The 13,874-nt window shown below is 45.7% G+C and overlaps 1 protein-coding gene across 1 annotated transcript in view; it reads right to left on the bottom strand.

Annotated features, from left to right (window-relative positions):
* Nucleotides 1-1,512: 1,512 nt before the first annotated feature.
* Nucleotides 1,513-13,874, bottom strand: part of LOC121005455 — a 34,157-nt gene continuing 21,795 nt past the window's right edge. Inside the window, exons 4-9 of the mRNA XM_040438227.1 lie at nucleotides 12,894-13,102; nucleotides 12,578-12,663; nucleotides 11,992-12,242; nucleotides 11,547-11,793; nucleotides 2,200-2,498; nucleotides 1,513-1,596 (exon numbers count right to left, since the gene is read on the bottom strand). Coding sequence (XP_040294161.1) covers nucleotides 1,513-1,596; nucleotides 2,200-2,498; nucleotides 11,547-11,793; nucleotides 11,992-12,242; nucleotides 12,578-12,663; nucleotides 12,894-13,102 — 1,176 coding nt within the window. The remainder of the gene's footprint in view (nucleotides 1,597-2,199; nucleotides 2,499-11,546; nucleotides 11,794-11,991; nucleotides 12,243-12,577; nucleotides 12,664-12,893; nucleotides 13,103-13,874) is intronic.

The raw sequence follows: 13,874 nt of genomic DNA, 5'->3' as shown, positions 1-13,874 counted from the left end.
CCTCACCCTTAGCCTTATCATGTAACCTCACCGTTTCCTCCTCTGCCTCACCGCCCGCCTGCGTTTGTACCGACGCCACGTTACTGGTCACCTCCAGCATACCTCCCCCCACAGTCCCAGATCCTCCCAGGAACTCCCACCACACCCCACGCTGGCAATGAGAATACCCCTCCCATACCACATCCTGCTAATAAGCCCGCCAGTCCCCCCAGAAGCTGACCCAAACCCCTACCTAAATCTATCTGGGGCCCCCCACCCCCACCATTAACCATACCCATCCCCAAAGGTCCCAGCGCAATCTCACCTGGCTGCCTGGGTGCTGTGTCTCCATCAGCCACAGATCCTGACTCCAGATGACTGCTCCTCAGCGACGACCCTCCGGATTCTGAAGCAGGTGTGTCTTCACACTGTCTCCTGGTAGTGCCCATGCCAGGGACTATGGAACAGGTTTCTTCGATGGATCGCTCACAGGGGCCGGAGTGTCTTCCTTGCCTCAGTGAAGGGGGCCTACTGCAATCTGCCTCCGGACTTGCAGCAGCCCTATGCCTCAGGATATCAAGCTCATGCTGGGGGGCACCTTCCTCATCCAGGTTTGTGGAGGTGCCCGCCGTGCCTGGTCCAGAACCCACGCCGCCTCTTCCTGTAGCACGAGGTGACCGAGCCCGGCCACCTCGGGGGCTCTGCCTACACAGTAAATTCCTTCCACGTAGGGGCATGCGGGAGGAAACTTTTGCTGCGCCCCGACATAAAGGGTCCTGAGAAGGGCTCCGAATCCACCGCTGAGCCCGGGGGGGGGGGGGGGGGGGGGAGATTAAGGTGGTGTAAAGCGCGCCAGAGGCCTTGCCAGACGCGGCCAGGTTACCGATGGCTGGGGGGGGGAACAGGAGCCTCAGCCGCCCTCCTCAACAGCAGCTGCACCTGGTCCTGGACCCAGTCGGTGCCGCGGATCTCCGCTGCTGCCCTCAATTCCCTGATGGCCACTTCTAGTTGGTCCATAATTAGCAGATCGTATAACAGCTAGCTAATGCTATCTAACGTCTTCTAAATGGGCTACCTTCTTCCCTACTTTCCCCCTTTTTACCCCTAACTCTCTGCCCCTACACTCAAACTGGCCAATCCTCCCCCCCCTCCCGCCATGAATTACCTAGCCCATCCCAACCAACTTCCCTGACCTATCCTTATCCCCTGGGGTCTCACTAACCAAAACCCCCATCATGTGGCCTCCCCTAAGGGCTCTGCCCCCCCCAGTCCGGCCATTACTGGACACAAGTTGGGGGGGAGTTCTCTCACTGTTCACCAAAGTTGGCTACTGCTGTGGGTGACTCCTTTAGTCTCGGTAACACTCTCCTAGTGTCTCAGAAGAGGTAGAACAAAGGTAATAGAAGCAGATTCACAAAACGCCAACAAATCCTATCTTTATTTAGATGCCTTTCAAACACAAGATAAAGAAAAAAAGTGACAAATAAACCATTCCTACAGACGTCGGCTGTCATCTTATACGGCTTGGCTGCCTCACATCGCTGTGCGCCAAAACAACCCAATATCCAAGATCCAGTCGCGGACATCATAGGGTGGATGAGGAGTCTTTGTCAAGAGCTAGAATAAAGCAAGATATAGGACATCAAGCACGATAGACCTCCTTCCTCTCTGGTGCTGAAAACCCAGGATGATTACATTTTGCATTGTAAATATAAGATGTCCCCGGGACAAACCTCTGCTAGCGCTGGCTGGGACAAGAGTGGAAGGGAATAAAAAATTAGGATCTGCAATGAGACCAGAAGGCCGGAGACAGCGGTTGCCTCCCTGACCCTGGATTCTCTCCAGTTCAGTTTATCTAAGGCGGCCGTACACATTCAATAGATATCGAGCGAGCAATCGTTCAGCCAATAGCTATCCCTCCCGACTCCCACATACATGTTCGGATTATTTCCCGGAAAAACAAAAGGATAGGACAAAATTATTCACTGCTCGATTTTGGTTGTCACTGTGTGGTCTCCCTGGCTGCTTACTTTAAGGGGGCACTCTGGTTGTCATTATGAGGTCTGTCTATTCACTTACCATCCTGGGTGGGCACTCTGGCCTCTTGCTTACTATCTGGGGGGGGGGGCACTCTGGCCTCTCGCCTACCATCTGGGCGGGGGAGCACTCTGGCCTCTCGCCTACCATCTGGGCGGGGGAGCACTCTGGCCTCTCGCTTACCATCTGGGGGGATTTAGATGACAGTCTTGCACAGCCCACATTCACTTTCTCCAGAGAACCATAGGAGTAAATATTGTAAATACCATGCGTCTCATTTTCAGCATCTTGAACTGTCTCGATTTCCTCCTGGTTTGCTGGTGTGGGCTTCTGAGGGTATTGCAGAACACACGATTTATACTGGGGGTACTGGTGCTGCTCAGGTATGCCACGGACACTTCCCGTCTGGGGTCGAGAGCAGGTATATGGAGCACCTTGTATGTACATATCATTCCATGGAGAGGGGTGAAAGGCAAGTCCACCTGCTGAGGAGCGGGCAGTGAAACACACACGTCATATATCACATTCCAGCAGTACGCCATCCCGTCATCTGATAATCCAGAGCGTAACATTGTCATTCTACAAACACTTCTCTGTTACTGATGTTAAACTCTACACCCGGCACGTTCACCCTTCTGCAGGTTCTCACACGTTGGATTTACCTATGGCGAATCTGACACATATCACACGTCTGTATAATGGGTCCGCATCAGTTCCGCAAATTGCGGAACGTTTGCGGACCTATTCAGTCTCTACGGGGACGGAGTGGATGCGAATGCTCTCCGCATTCGCATTTCTGGAGGGTGGCCCCGATCTTGGCAGTAGCGCAGCGGCCTTCTCTCAGTTTCCCTCAGGCCCAGTGACGTCACGACCAGTATCACTGGCCTGGGGGCGGCTAAGCTCTGTTCCCTTGAATGGAGTTTAGCCGCTCCGAGGCCAGTGATACTAGTTGTGACGTCACTGGGCCTGCGGTAAACATACAGAAGGCCGGGGCACTACTGCCAGCGCTGCTGCCTTCTCCAGCAGCTGATCTGTGGGGGTCCCGGGTGTCGGTCCCCCAGCCGATCAGATACTGATGACCTATCCAGAGGATAGATCATCAGTTTAAAAGAACTGCAGAACTCCTTTAAGGTTCTGCTGTAGTTTCAGAATAGTGTTGATTGTTGGGGGTCTGAGCGCTGAGACCCCACAGATTGCTAGGTGCAGTGACACACAGCACAGTCTCCTCACTGCTGAAGACAAACTTAATAGAATGTCTATGAACCCATCTTCAGCAGCGAGGAGAGACCGCGCTCTGTGGGAATGCTTCCAACTCCTCGTTTTAGCCATTAGCGGGGTCTCAGCATTCAGACCCTCACTGATGAAAACCGTCAATACGTCACTGACATATGAAGCTTATGGATGTTCACTTTAATAAAATACGATATTTATAGATTAATATTTGCTTAGTATTTTTGGTATTGCTCCAGACACTTCCTGCACCGATTCTTATTGTGCCGCAGTCGAGATGCAGGAAGTGTCTGCACATGTTGTGACGGGGCCAGTTAGACACATCAACACTGATCATGGAGGGATCTTCTGCTCCGTGAGGACAATCGGCTATTGTCTGCGAGAGGCAGATGAGGCACTGGCTGAGTGGAGGAGGTACGGGGAAATATGAAAGGGGGTTTCCAAATTTGAAACTTAAATACTAATGACCTGTCCTCAGGATAGGTCATCAGTATCTGATCGGTGGGGGTCCGACAACAGGGACCCTGGCCAATCCGCTGTTTGAGAAGGCACCAGTGCTCCACATCGAGGTCTTCTCCGTGCTCACCAAGCACAGCACCGTACATTGTATAGTGGTTGTGCTTGGTATCACAGCTCTGCCCTATTCACTTCTATGGGGCTGATCCGTGCCTAGGCTATGTGACCGGTGAACGTGGCGTCACTTGGCCGGTGAACGTGGCGTCACTCGCTACTGCGAGTTTAGGTACCTTCCAAAACAGCCGATCAGCGGGGGTCCTAGGTGTCAGACCCCACCGATCAGATACTGAAGACATATCCAGAGGATAGGTCATCAGTATATAAGTCTTGGAAAACCCCTTTAACTATCATATAATGAAAAGATGTCTATCTTCCTAACCCATTAGTGACCACCAATACAACTTATTACGGTGGTCGCTGAGGGGCCTTAGACTAGGCTGCTGCCTTTTGACAGCAGCCTAGTCTCCAAGTTACAAAAATACAAGTTTTCAATGGAAAAGAAAATGGAAAAAATAAACTCTCCTCCACATACTATCAAGTAATTTATCCAGTACGGTGAACATCATTAAAGAACAAAAAAACAACAAAACAAAAAAAAATAGAATTGCTGGGTTTTTTGCTTATCCGCCACCAAAAAAAATGATACCAATAAAAACTACAAGTCGTCTCGCAAAAATCAAGTCTGCACACAGCTCTATAGAATGGAACATAAAGAAGTCATGGGTCTTGGGAAGCCGTGATGCAAAAACATTTTCTTTTTTAAACGGATTTTATTGTGCAAAAGCGTAAAAATAAGGCTACTTTCACATCTGCGTTGTGCTGTCCGGTTTTGAAGCTCTCAGAATAGCAGCACAACACTTCAGTTTGTCCCCATTCAATTTCATTGGGGACAAAACTGGACAGAATGCATTCCGGTCCGGTTTGTTGCATTCCCACGCCAGACTGCCATGTTAACCGGCATGTGTTATTGTGTGTGACACGGGAAACTGAAGAATCCGGATCCAGCACCAAAAAACACGAAAAAACTGGTTTCTTCATTTTCAATATAATACAAGCGGATCCGTTCTGAACTGATGCAGCCAGATGTATTATTAAAACTGATGCGTTTTGCTGTGGTTTTGAGATCCCATGCCAGATCTCCAAACCGGTCAGCAAAAACACTGATGTGAAAGTAGCCGAACTCTATATATTTGGCATCGCTCTCGATGCTCTCCTTTGCCCTGCGTTAAATCGCGCAGGGCAAAGGCATTTTTTGGAGATCCGGTAACGTACCGGGCTCTCCATGGGGCTGCCAGGAAGCCCGGTGATGTCACCGGCACTGATGGGCGGGCTTTAGCGCTGCCATAGCCAGTAAAGCGGCTAAGGCAGCGCTAAAGCCCACCCATCAGAGCCGGTGACGTCACCGAACACACTGCCGGGCGAAAGCTTCCACCAGGCAGTGTGTGATTGTAAACAAAAGAGCCCTTGCCCTGCGCAATTTAGCACAGGGCAAAGAAGAGCATCGGAGCATGAACTGCTCAAGTCAGGGGGGAGCTGGATGGGTAAAATTGTGGGTATGTCTGAGTTCAGCTCTGAACTCGGACAACCCCTTTAGAGGCTATGTACCCCTATGGGGGCATTTTTTTTAATGCACTGTACTCATTTTGAGCTAAAAACCATTTTTTAAATTGGTCTTTATTACAAATATGGAGCCCTTTTTCTGTACAGGGCTGAGATGCTCTGATAGAGGGATCTGAATTTTCTCTCTGCTCCGTCATGCAGTAATCTGACATTATAAGCACTCATTATAGCGCAGTTCTTATCTTACTGATAAGAATGCAGCTTAAAGGGAACCTGTCATGTGGATATTTGATTATAATCTAACTAATTATATACAATCATTAACTACTAAAAAGTACCTTAGATGTATCCACTTACTGGTGTGACAGATGGTTACCTCATAATATACACACAAAGATGCCGCATGCTAATGAGCTGATTTGAGTCCAGCGTGATGTCATTGAGTCCAGCGTTTATTTAATTCAGAGATATAGCCACTCCCCTGCCCACCTGCTGCTGATTCCTATGGGAAATAACTGTCAATCAGCAGCAGGTGGGCGGGGAGAGTCAGGAGCTCATAAATATTCATGACTCATCATTATCAGCTGGAGCTTTTCAATACAAGATGTTGGCAGATTGACTGGGTCAATTAAAGAAAATGACCCAGCATTTTGCTAAGAGAATCAGTCACTTATTTATGTTGCCCTTAGTTAGGACACCATAAAACTGGTGACAGGTTCCCTTTAACCCCTTAAGGACACAGCCTTTTTACACCTTAGGACCAGGCCATTTTTTGAAAATCTGACCAGAGTCCCTTTAAGTGCTGATAACTTTAAAACGGTTTGACTTATCCAGGCCGTTCTGAGATTGTTTTTTCGTCACATATTGTACTTCATGACACTGGTAAAATGGAGTAAAAAAAAAATTTTTTTTTGCACCAAAAAATACCTAATTTAACAAAAATTTGAAAAAAATTAGCAAATTTCAAAGTTTCAGTTTCTATACTTCTGTAATACATAGTAATACCCCCAAAAATTGTGATGACTTTACATTCCCCATATGTCTACTTCATGTTTGAATTGTTTTGGGAATGATATTTTATTTTTTGGGGATGTTATAAGGCTTAGAAGTTTAGAAGCAAATCTTGAAATTTTTCCGAAATTTACAAAAACTCAATTTCTAGGGACCAGTTCAGGTCTCAAGTCACTTTGCGAGGCTTACATTATAGAAACCACCCAAAAATGACCCCATCTAAGAAACTACACCCCTCAAGGTATTCAAAACTGATTTTGCATACGTTGTTAACCCTTTAGGTGTTGCACAAGAGTTATTGGCAAATAGGGAGGAAATTTGAGAATTTCATTTTTTTGTCTAATTTTTCATTTTAACCCATTTTTTCCACTAACAAACCAAGGGTTAACAGCCAAACAAGACTGTATCTTTATTGCCCTGACTCTGCCATTTACAGAAACACCCAATATGTGGCCGTAAACTACTGTACGGCCACACAGCGAGGCGTAGAGTGAAAGGTGCGCCGTTTGGTTTTTGGAAGGCTGATTTTTATAGACTGGTTTATTTACACCATGTCCCATTTGAAGCCCCCTGATGCACCCCTAGAGGAGAAACTCCCTAAAAGTGACCCCATCTAAGAAACTACACCCCTCAAGGTATTCAAAACTGATTTTACATACGTCGTTAACCCTTTAGGTGTTGCACAAGAGTTATTGGCAAATGGCGATGAAATTTGAGAATTTCATTTTTTTGCCTAATTTTCCATTTTAACCCATTTTTTCCACTAACAAAGCAAGGGTTAACAGCCAAACAAGACTGTATCTTTATTGCCCTGACTCTGCTGTTTACAGAAACACCCCATATGTGGCCGTAAACTACTGTACGGGCACACAGCGGGGCGTAGAGTGAAAGGTGCGCCGTTTGGTTTTTGGAGGGCTGATTTTGCTGGACTGTTTTTTTGGCACCATGTCCCATTTGAAGCCCCCCTGATGCACCCCTAGATTATAAACTCCATAAAAGTGACCCCATCTAAGAAACTACACCCCTCAAGGTATTCAAAACTGATTTTACAAACTTTGTTAACCCTTTAGGTGTTGCACAAGATTTAATGGAAAATAGAGATACAATTTCAAAATTTCACTTTTTTGGCAGATTTTCCATTTTAATATTTTTTTTCCAGTTACAAAGCAAGGGTTAACAGCCAAACAAAACTCATTATTTATGGCCCTAATTCTGTAGTTTACAGAAACACCCCATATGTGGTCGTAAACAGCTGTACGGGCACATGGCAGGGCGCAGAAGGAAAGGAACACCATATGGTTTTTGGAAGGCATATTTTGCTGGACTGGTTTTTTTGACACCATGTCCCATTTGAAGCCCCCCTGATGCACCCCTAGAGTAGAAACTCCAAAAAAGTGACCCATTTTAGAAACTACGGGATAGGGTGGCAGTTTTGTTGGTACTAGTTTAGGGTACATATGATTTTTGGTTGCTCTATATTACACTTTTTGTGCGGCAAGGTAACAAGAAATAGCTTTTTTGGCACCGTTTTTTTTTTGTTATTTACAACATTCATCTGACAGGTTAGATCATGTGGTAATTTTATAGAGCAGGTTGTCACGGACGCGGAGATACCTAATATGTATACAATTTTTTTTATTTATGTAAGTTTTACACAATGATTTCATTTTTAAAACCAAAAAAATGTTTTAGTGTCTCCATAGTCTAAGAGTTCAGTTTTTGGGCGATTATCTTAAGTAGGGTCTCATTTTTTGCGGGATGAGATGACGGTTTGATTGGCATCTATTTTGGGGTGCATATGACTTTTTGATTGCTTGCTATTACACTTTTTGTGACGTAAGATGACAAAAAATGGCTTTTTTTACACCGTTTTTATTTTTATTTTTTTACGGTGGTCATCTGAGGGGTTAGATCATGTGATATTTTTATAGAGCCGGGCGATACGGACGCGGCGATACCTAATATGTATACTTTTTTTTTATTTATGTAAGTTTTACACAATGATTTCATTTTTGAAACAAAAAAAATCATGTTTTAGTGTTTCCATAGTCTAAGAGCCATAGTTTTTTCAGTTTTTGGGCGATTATCTTGGGTAGGGTATGATTTTTGCGGGATGAGATGACGGTTTGATTGTTACAATTTTGGCGTACATGCGACTTTTTTGATCACTTTTATTACCTTTTTTGGGAAGTAAGGTGGGCAAAATTTCAATTTCATCATAGTTTTTTATTTTTTATTTTTATGGTGTTCACCGTTCGGGTAAAGTAACATGACCGTTTTATAGATCAGGTCGTTACGGACGCGGCGATACCAAACATGTGTAGGGAATTTTATTTTTTTCATTTTTTATCAGTGATAAATGTGTTTTTTGATTTTTACTTTTTTTTCACTTTTATTCACTTTTTTTTGACCCAGACCCACTTGGTTCTTGAAGATCCAGTGGGTCTGATGTCTGAATAATACAGTACAGTACAATATATATTGTTCTGTACTGTATTTTACTTACACTGAACAGATCTATGCTTTCAGCACAGATCTGTTCAGCACCATGGACAGCAGGACGCCTGAGAGGCGTCCTGTTGCCATGGGAACCTTCCCCGTCTGCTCAGTACTGCTCAGAACTTCGCAGACGGGGAAGGGTAAGGAGGGGATCTCTCGGGGGGCTCTCTGGGGGCTCTCTCCCTCCCCATCGGGGGGCTGCAAAGGCACAGCAGCCCCCCGATGGGAGAGGGAGGGAGCTCCCTGCGCTGTTAACCTTTTCCATACAGCGGTCCGTACGGACCGCTGTATGGAAAGGGTTAAACGGCTGACATCGCATCGCAGATGTCAGCCGTTTATACCAGGGTGCCAGCAATGTGCTGGCACCCTGGTATCCCCACTAGACACCAACGATTATACAAGGGGAGGCGGGCGGGGGATCGCGATCCCGCCTGCCGCACCGCCCGCCTCCCGCACCGCCCACACCGCCCGCAACCCTCCCCCTGCACCTCCCGCCACCATAAAAATCATTCGGGGGTGCAGGGGGGGCAAAATAAAACTTTTTTTTTGGCATATAAAGTTTCTGATCCCTGCGGTCAGGGACTGCGGGGACCAGAAACTTCAGAAATCGCAGCAAACCGCAGGTCTGAATTGACCTGCGGTTTGCCGCGATCGCCGACATGGGGGGGTCACGGGACCCCCCCGCGCATTTAGCCTAGGTGCCTGCTCAATGATTTGAGCAGGCACCGGGTTCCGATCACTGCCAGCCGCACGGCAGTGATCGAAAATACACAGGGCGTACATGTACGCCCTGTGTCCTTAAGTACCAGGGCACAAGGGCGTACCTGTACGCCCTATGTCCTTAAGAGGTTAAATAGGTGTTTATAACATCTTAGTAATTTACAGATAAGGGTTTGTAGATGACCAGCACAAAGTGAAAGTAAAAAGTACAATTCACACAGCTAGACAGTTAAACCTTTATGACAGAACAGCTCAATATTTTTTAATAAATACCAATAAAAAAAAAGGTTTTTAGCCCAAAATGAATAAAATGTAATCATTAAAAAACATTTGCCTCCAAAGGTGTACTTAGCATTGAACCACTTCATTACCAGGCCAGTTTTTCAGTTGCAGCAATGCGTCTATCTAACTGCAAATAACTGATTAATTTCTGAGCCAGCCTACATGTATGTGATATTATTTTTCACAGGACACCTTAGAGATTTCTTTTGTGCCATTAGATGATGGATATAATATAAAATATATATATATATTTAAGGAAAAACTGTGAAAATTATGAAAAAAATTTTTTTTGCTTCCTCAGAATTTTTTTTTTCTAACTATTACAAAAGGTTTCAAGATAAAACATTTCTAAAACCATTCCCATACGTTTGTACCCTGAAAATGGACGCCATTTATGTAATTTATCTACTGGCTGGGCCAGCCGTAAGACTTCATCAGATTGGAGCGCATTTTGGATTTTGGCGGCCTATTTTTCTATTGCTGGTTCTATAGCACCGTTCTGCCAGAAAAATCTTGCACTGCACCAAAGCACAACTAGCGCCTTCAAAGTGATTTTTTTTTAATGTTATTCATCTGGGGAAAATTTGGACATTTTAAGGGTTTGTGTTTTTATTAATTTTTTTTTAATTTACTTTTTTAAAGTGAATTAACCCCTTTCTGCCACAGTCAAGGCAGGAAGAGTTTAATTCCCGGCCTGCAGGCTGACATTGCATTTTAAAGCCAGCAGGTGGCGCTCTTACCTAACAAAAAGTGCTCCCTGACGGCTTTTAGATTTTACAATGTAATAGACGCTTGTAGCTGGATGCTACAAGCGTCTATTACTGCCTGACCGCTCCCGCTGGACACGGCACACCTCCCTGTGACCGCAGATGTCTAACGGAAAGCTGTGAGAAGGTCACAGCTCTTCTGTGAGTTCAGGGGCCTTCTCAAACAGCTGATCAGCGGGGGTCCTGGGTGTCAGACCAGAGGATAGGTCATCAGTATATAAGTCTTGGAAAACCCCTTTAACTATCATATAATGATCTTATTGAACCATAACTATCATATAATGAAAAGATGTCTATCTTCCTAACCCATTAGTGACCACCAATACAACTTATTACGGTGGTCGCTAAGGAAGGCTTTTTACAGCAGCCTAGTCTAAGCAGGACTCCCATGCAGCGGAGAGCAAAATAAGAGGTATTAAAAAAATCTCAAAGTTAAAAAAATACACCTTTTCAATGGAAAAAAAATTGCAAAAATAAACTCTCCTCCACATATTATCAAGTAATAAGAAATAAACTAGAACACTAGAATTGCTGTTTTTTTTTTGGGGGGGGGGGGGGGCTTATCCGCCACCAAAAAATGAAATAAAAGGCAAAGATTGTTATATACCCAAAATCGATACCAATAAAAACTACAAGTCATTTCGCAAAAATGAAATCTGCACACAGCTCTGTAGAATGGAACATAAAGAAGTCATGGGTCTTGGGAAGCCGTGATGCAAAAACATTTTCTTTTTTAAAGGGATTGTATTGTGCGGCCACAGACGAGAGACTGGAAGAACCGGCCTAGAGGGAATGGGTTGAAAAAATGATGGGTGGTGAGGTGGAATGGCGAGAGCCCCTGCCTCCTCCTCTGTTTATAGGCTGCACCTATGTGTGAAGATCCTGGGTTGTGTGCCCATAGGCTCCACTAGGGGGAGCTACACCAGTTTCATACCGATTAATTACCTGTGCCTGACTGGAACATAATATGGCCGGCCGGACGCCCCTGCAGGTAGCCTCCTGGGTTTCCGTACGCCAGCATGCCAGTGTTGTTGGTAGATACGGCGAGGAAAGCCGCGTCATCAGGAGAGGTTGGCGTGAGGCTGTGCACTGGAAGACGCTGGTACTGGGAGTACTGGGGCATCTGGAAAGGTCCTCGTGGGTTAATTTGGTGAAAGTACTGAGGAGCATATCTCATAGATGCCGACATGGTCTCTGGTATCGGGGACCTGCACACAGAACAACAGCCTAATCACACAATTAAAGTTTTAATATTGTCCTGACATTACACCTTGGTCTTTCCTTTCCATAGTTACACCGTAATCTGCGCCCGTAACGGTGGCCATAATGATCATGGGTGACCCAGCTTTTCCGGAAACAGATATTACCAGAAATGACCCCTATATCTCGCCTCTAATAATAGTATAACGTTATGTACATACTCCTGAATATTATAGGAGAACATGTCGCCCTCGGAAGATGGGGGTGGTGTGCAGGTGCTTTCTGGGGTGTCCAGCATCAGAGGAACCATGTGACTGCTGGGGTTAAAGGTCATAGACATGGGTAGGCCAATGCGCCTCAGCGGGGGTGGGCTGTGGAATGTGGGCGGATACTCCTGGGAGGGCGGTAAGCAGATGCCCCCTGGTGACCCCAGACCGGACCCTGCAGAAAGAAGGGCATTCGTTAATTACTATGCAAAACAGATCAGAAGAAGTACAACTATTTTCTAATCCTGATTATTCTGATCTTTTCCCTCCCATTCCAGGTACTACCTCAGACACCCACCTCTGAACCCACTCCGTCTTCATGTCCATCTATGCCCCTTGTGACGCTCCCCAGGATCTTATTAGCAACCAGTGTCAGGCAGCTGCCGCCAAAGCTACAGCTGAGTCTCCAGGACCCCGCTGAGTTTATACAAACCTACATGTGCCCTGCACTGTCCAAGGACTCGGCAGGTACCTACAGTTTGTGCCGTGTGCACCCACCGGAGCTGCTGCTGTTTGAAGTGCAAGAAGAACTGTGCTGAGAGGCGATCGCCGCCGACTGAGACCGCTGAAGAAGTGCGCTGGGCGCCAGAGACAACCTAGAAGAGAGAGACGGAGAGAGCTGAGAGGAGGCAGCGAGTGTTAGTGAGGTCAGGCCGTAGGTGGCAGGAGGAGGAATGAACGCGAGTGTGAAGAGCAGGGGGCTCCAGCAGAACAGAGTATTTCAGGAGAGATGTACACTTGCGGATAGTGCATGCAATAAAAGAATTGGATGGAGAATCTTTCCACAGCAGCACAGAGTACTTCAGACACCATGTAATACCCTCACCCATTTCTGATGCCTGATAGTGGACCATAGGGGTGATGACCAGAAGTGACTGCAAGTGAAACAGCTTCTGGCCGGGAAAGTGCAGATGAAGAGAGTGTGGCACTCTGCGGGTGAGACATCCCCACAGAGCCGGAGAATGTCTTCTTGCCACCTTTAACTGAGGGTTTTTCGTTTTTGCGCCATTTGGCTCGTCGGTTCTGAAACCAAACCTAGAACGAGAGCAGAAATTAAACAAGGAAACTGAGAAAATATGCTGAAAAATACTAGACAAAACCCCCAAATCTCACACCCACTGGGGCCAGACATGGGTAGAACATACAGACTTCAGAGTCACAAAACTCCACGGCAGCCACATTGTCCATCACCCAATTTTTCCAAAAACAGATATGAAAGCCACAGAACAGAATGTATTGTTAAAGGCTGTGTACACCTTTGGGGTCAACTTTTTTTTATTATTACATTGTACTCATTTTGAGCTAAAAAACTCTTTTTTTTAATTGGTCGTTATTAAAAATACAAAGTCCTCTTTTCTGTACAGAGCTGAGATGCTCTAGCAGCAGCCTTTGGATTTTCTCTCTTTTCCGTCAGTCAGGGAGCTGACGGGCTCCTTATTTCTGCTCTCTGACATTCTAAACACTCATTAGAGCTTAGTTCTTATCCTACTGAGAAGAATGTGGCTTAAATAAGTGTTTATGACATCTTAGTAAGTTAGAGATTTAGTGAAAGTACCAGTCACACAGCTAGAAACAGTTACCTCTTTGTGACAGATTTGCTCATCCCTATTAAAAATATTGAGCCAATCGACTTTGGATGTTTCATCGCATAATGATCGCATTCGCATAATACTTCGTTTGACTACTGTGCGAAGCAGGAGCTCCGTGCAGTATTAGAATGTATTGGCTCCGATGAGCCGAAGTTTTTACTTCGTGAAGTCTCGCAAGACTTTGCATAGTAACTTCAGAAATTGATTTATACTGTGAA

The sequence above is a fragment of the Bufo bufo genome, chromosome 6, assembly GCF_905171765.1.
Source record: "Bufo bufo chromosome 6, aBufBuf1.1, whole genome shotgun sequence".
Taxonomy (NCBI): Eukaryota; Metazoa; Chordata; class Amphibia; order Anura; family Bufonidae; genus Bufo; species Bufo bufo.
This window is presented reverse-complemented; position numbering and strand designations above follow the sequence as displayed.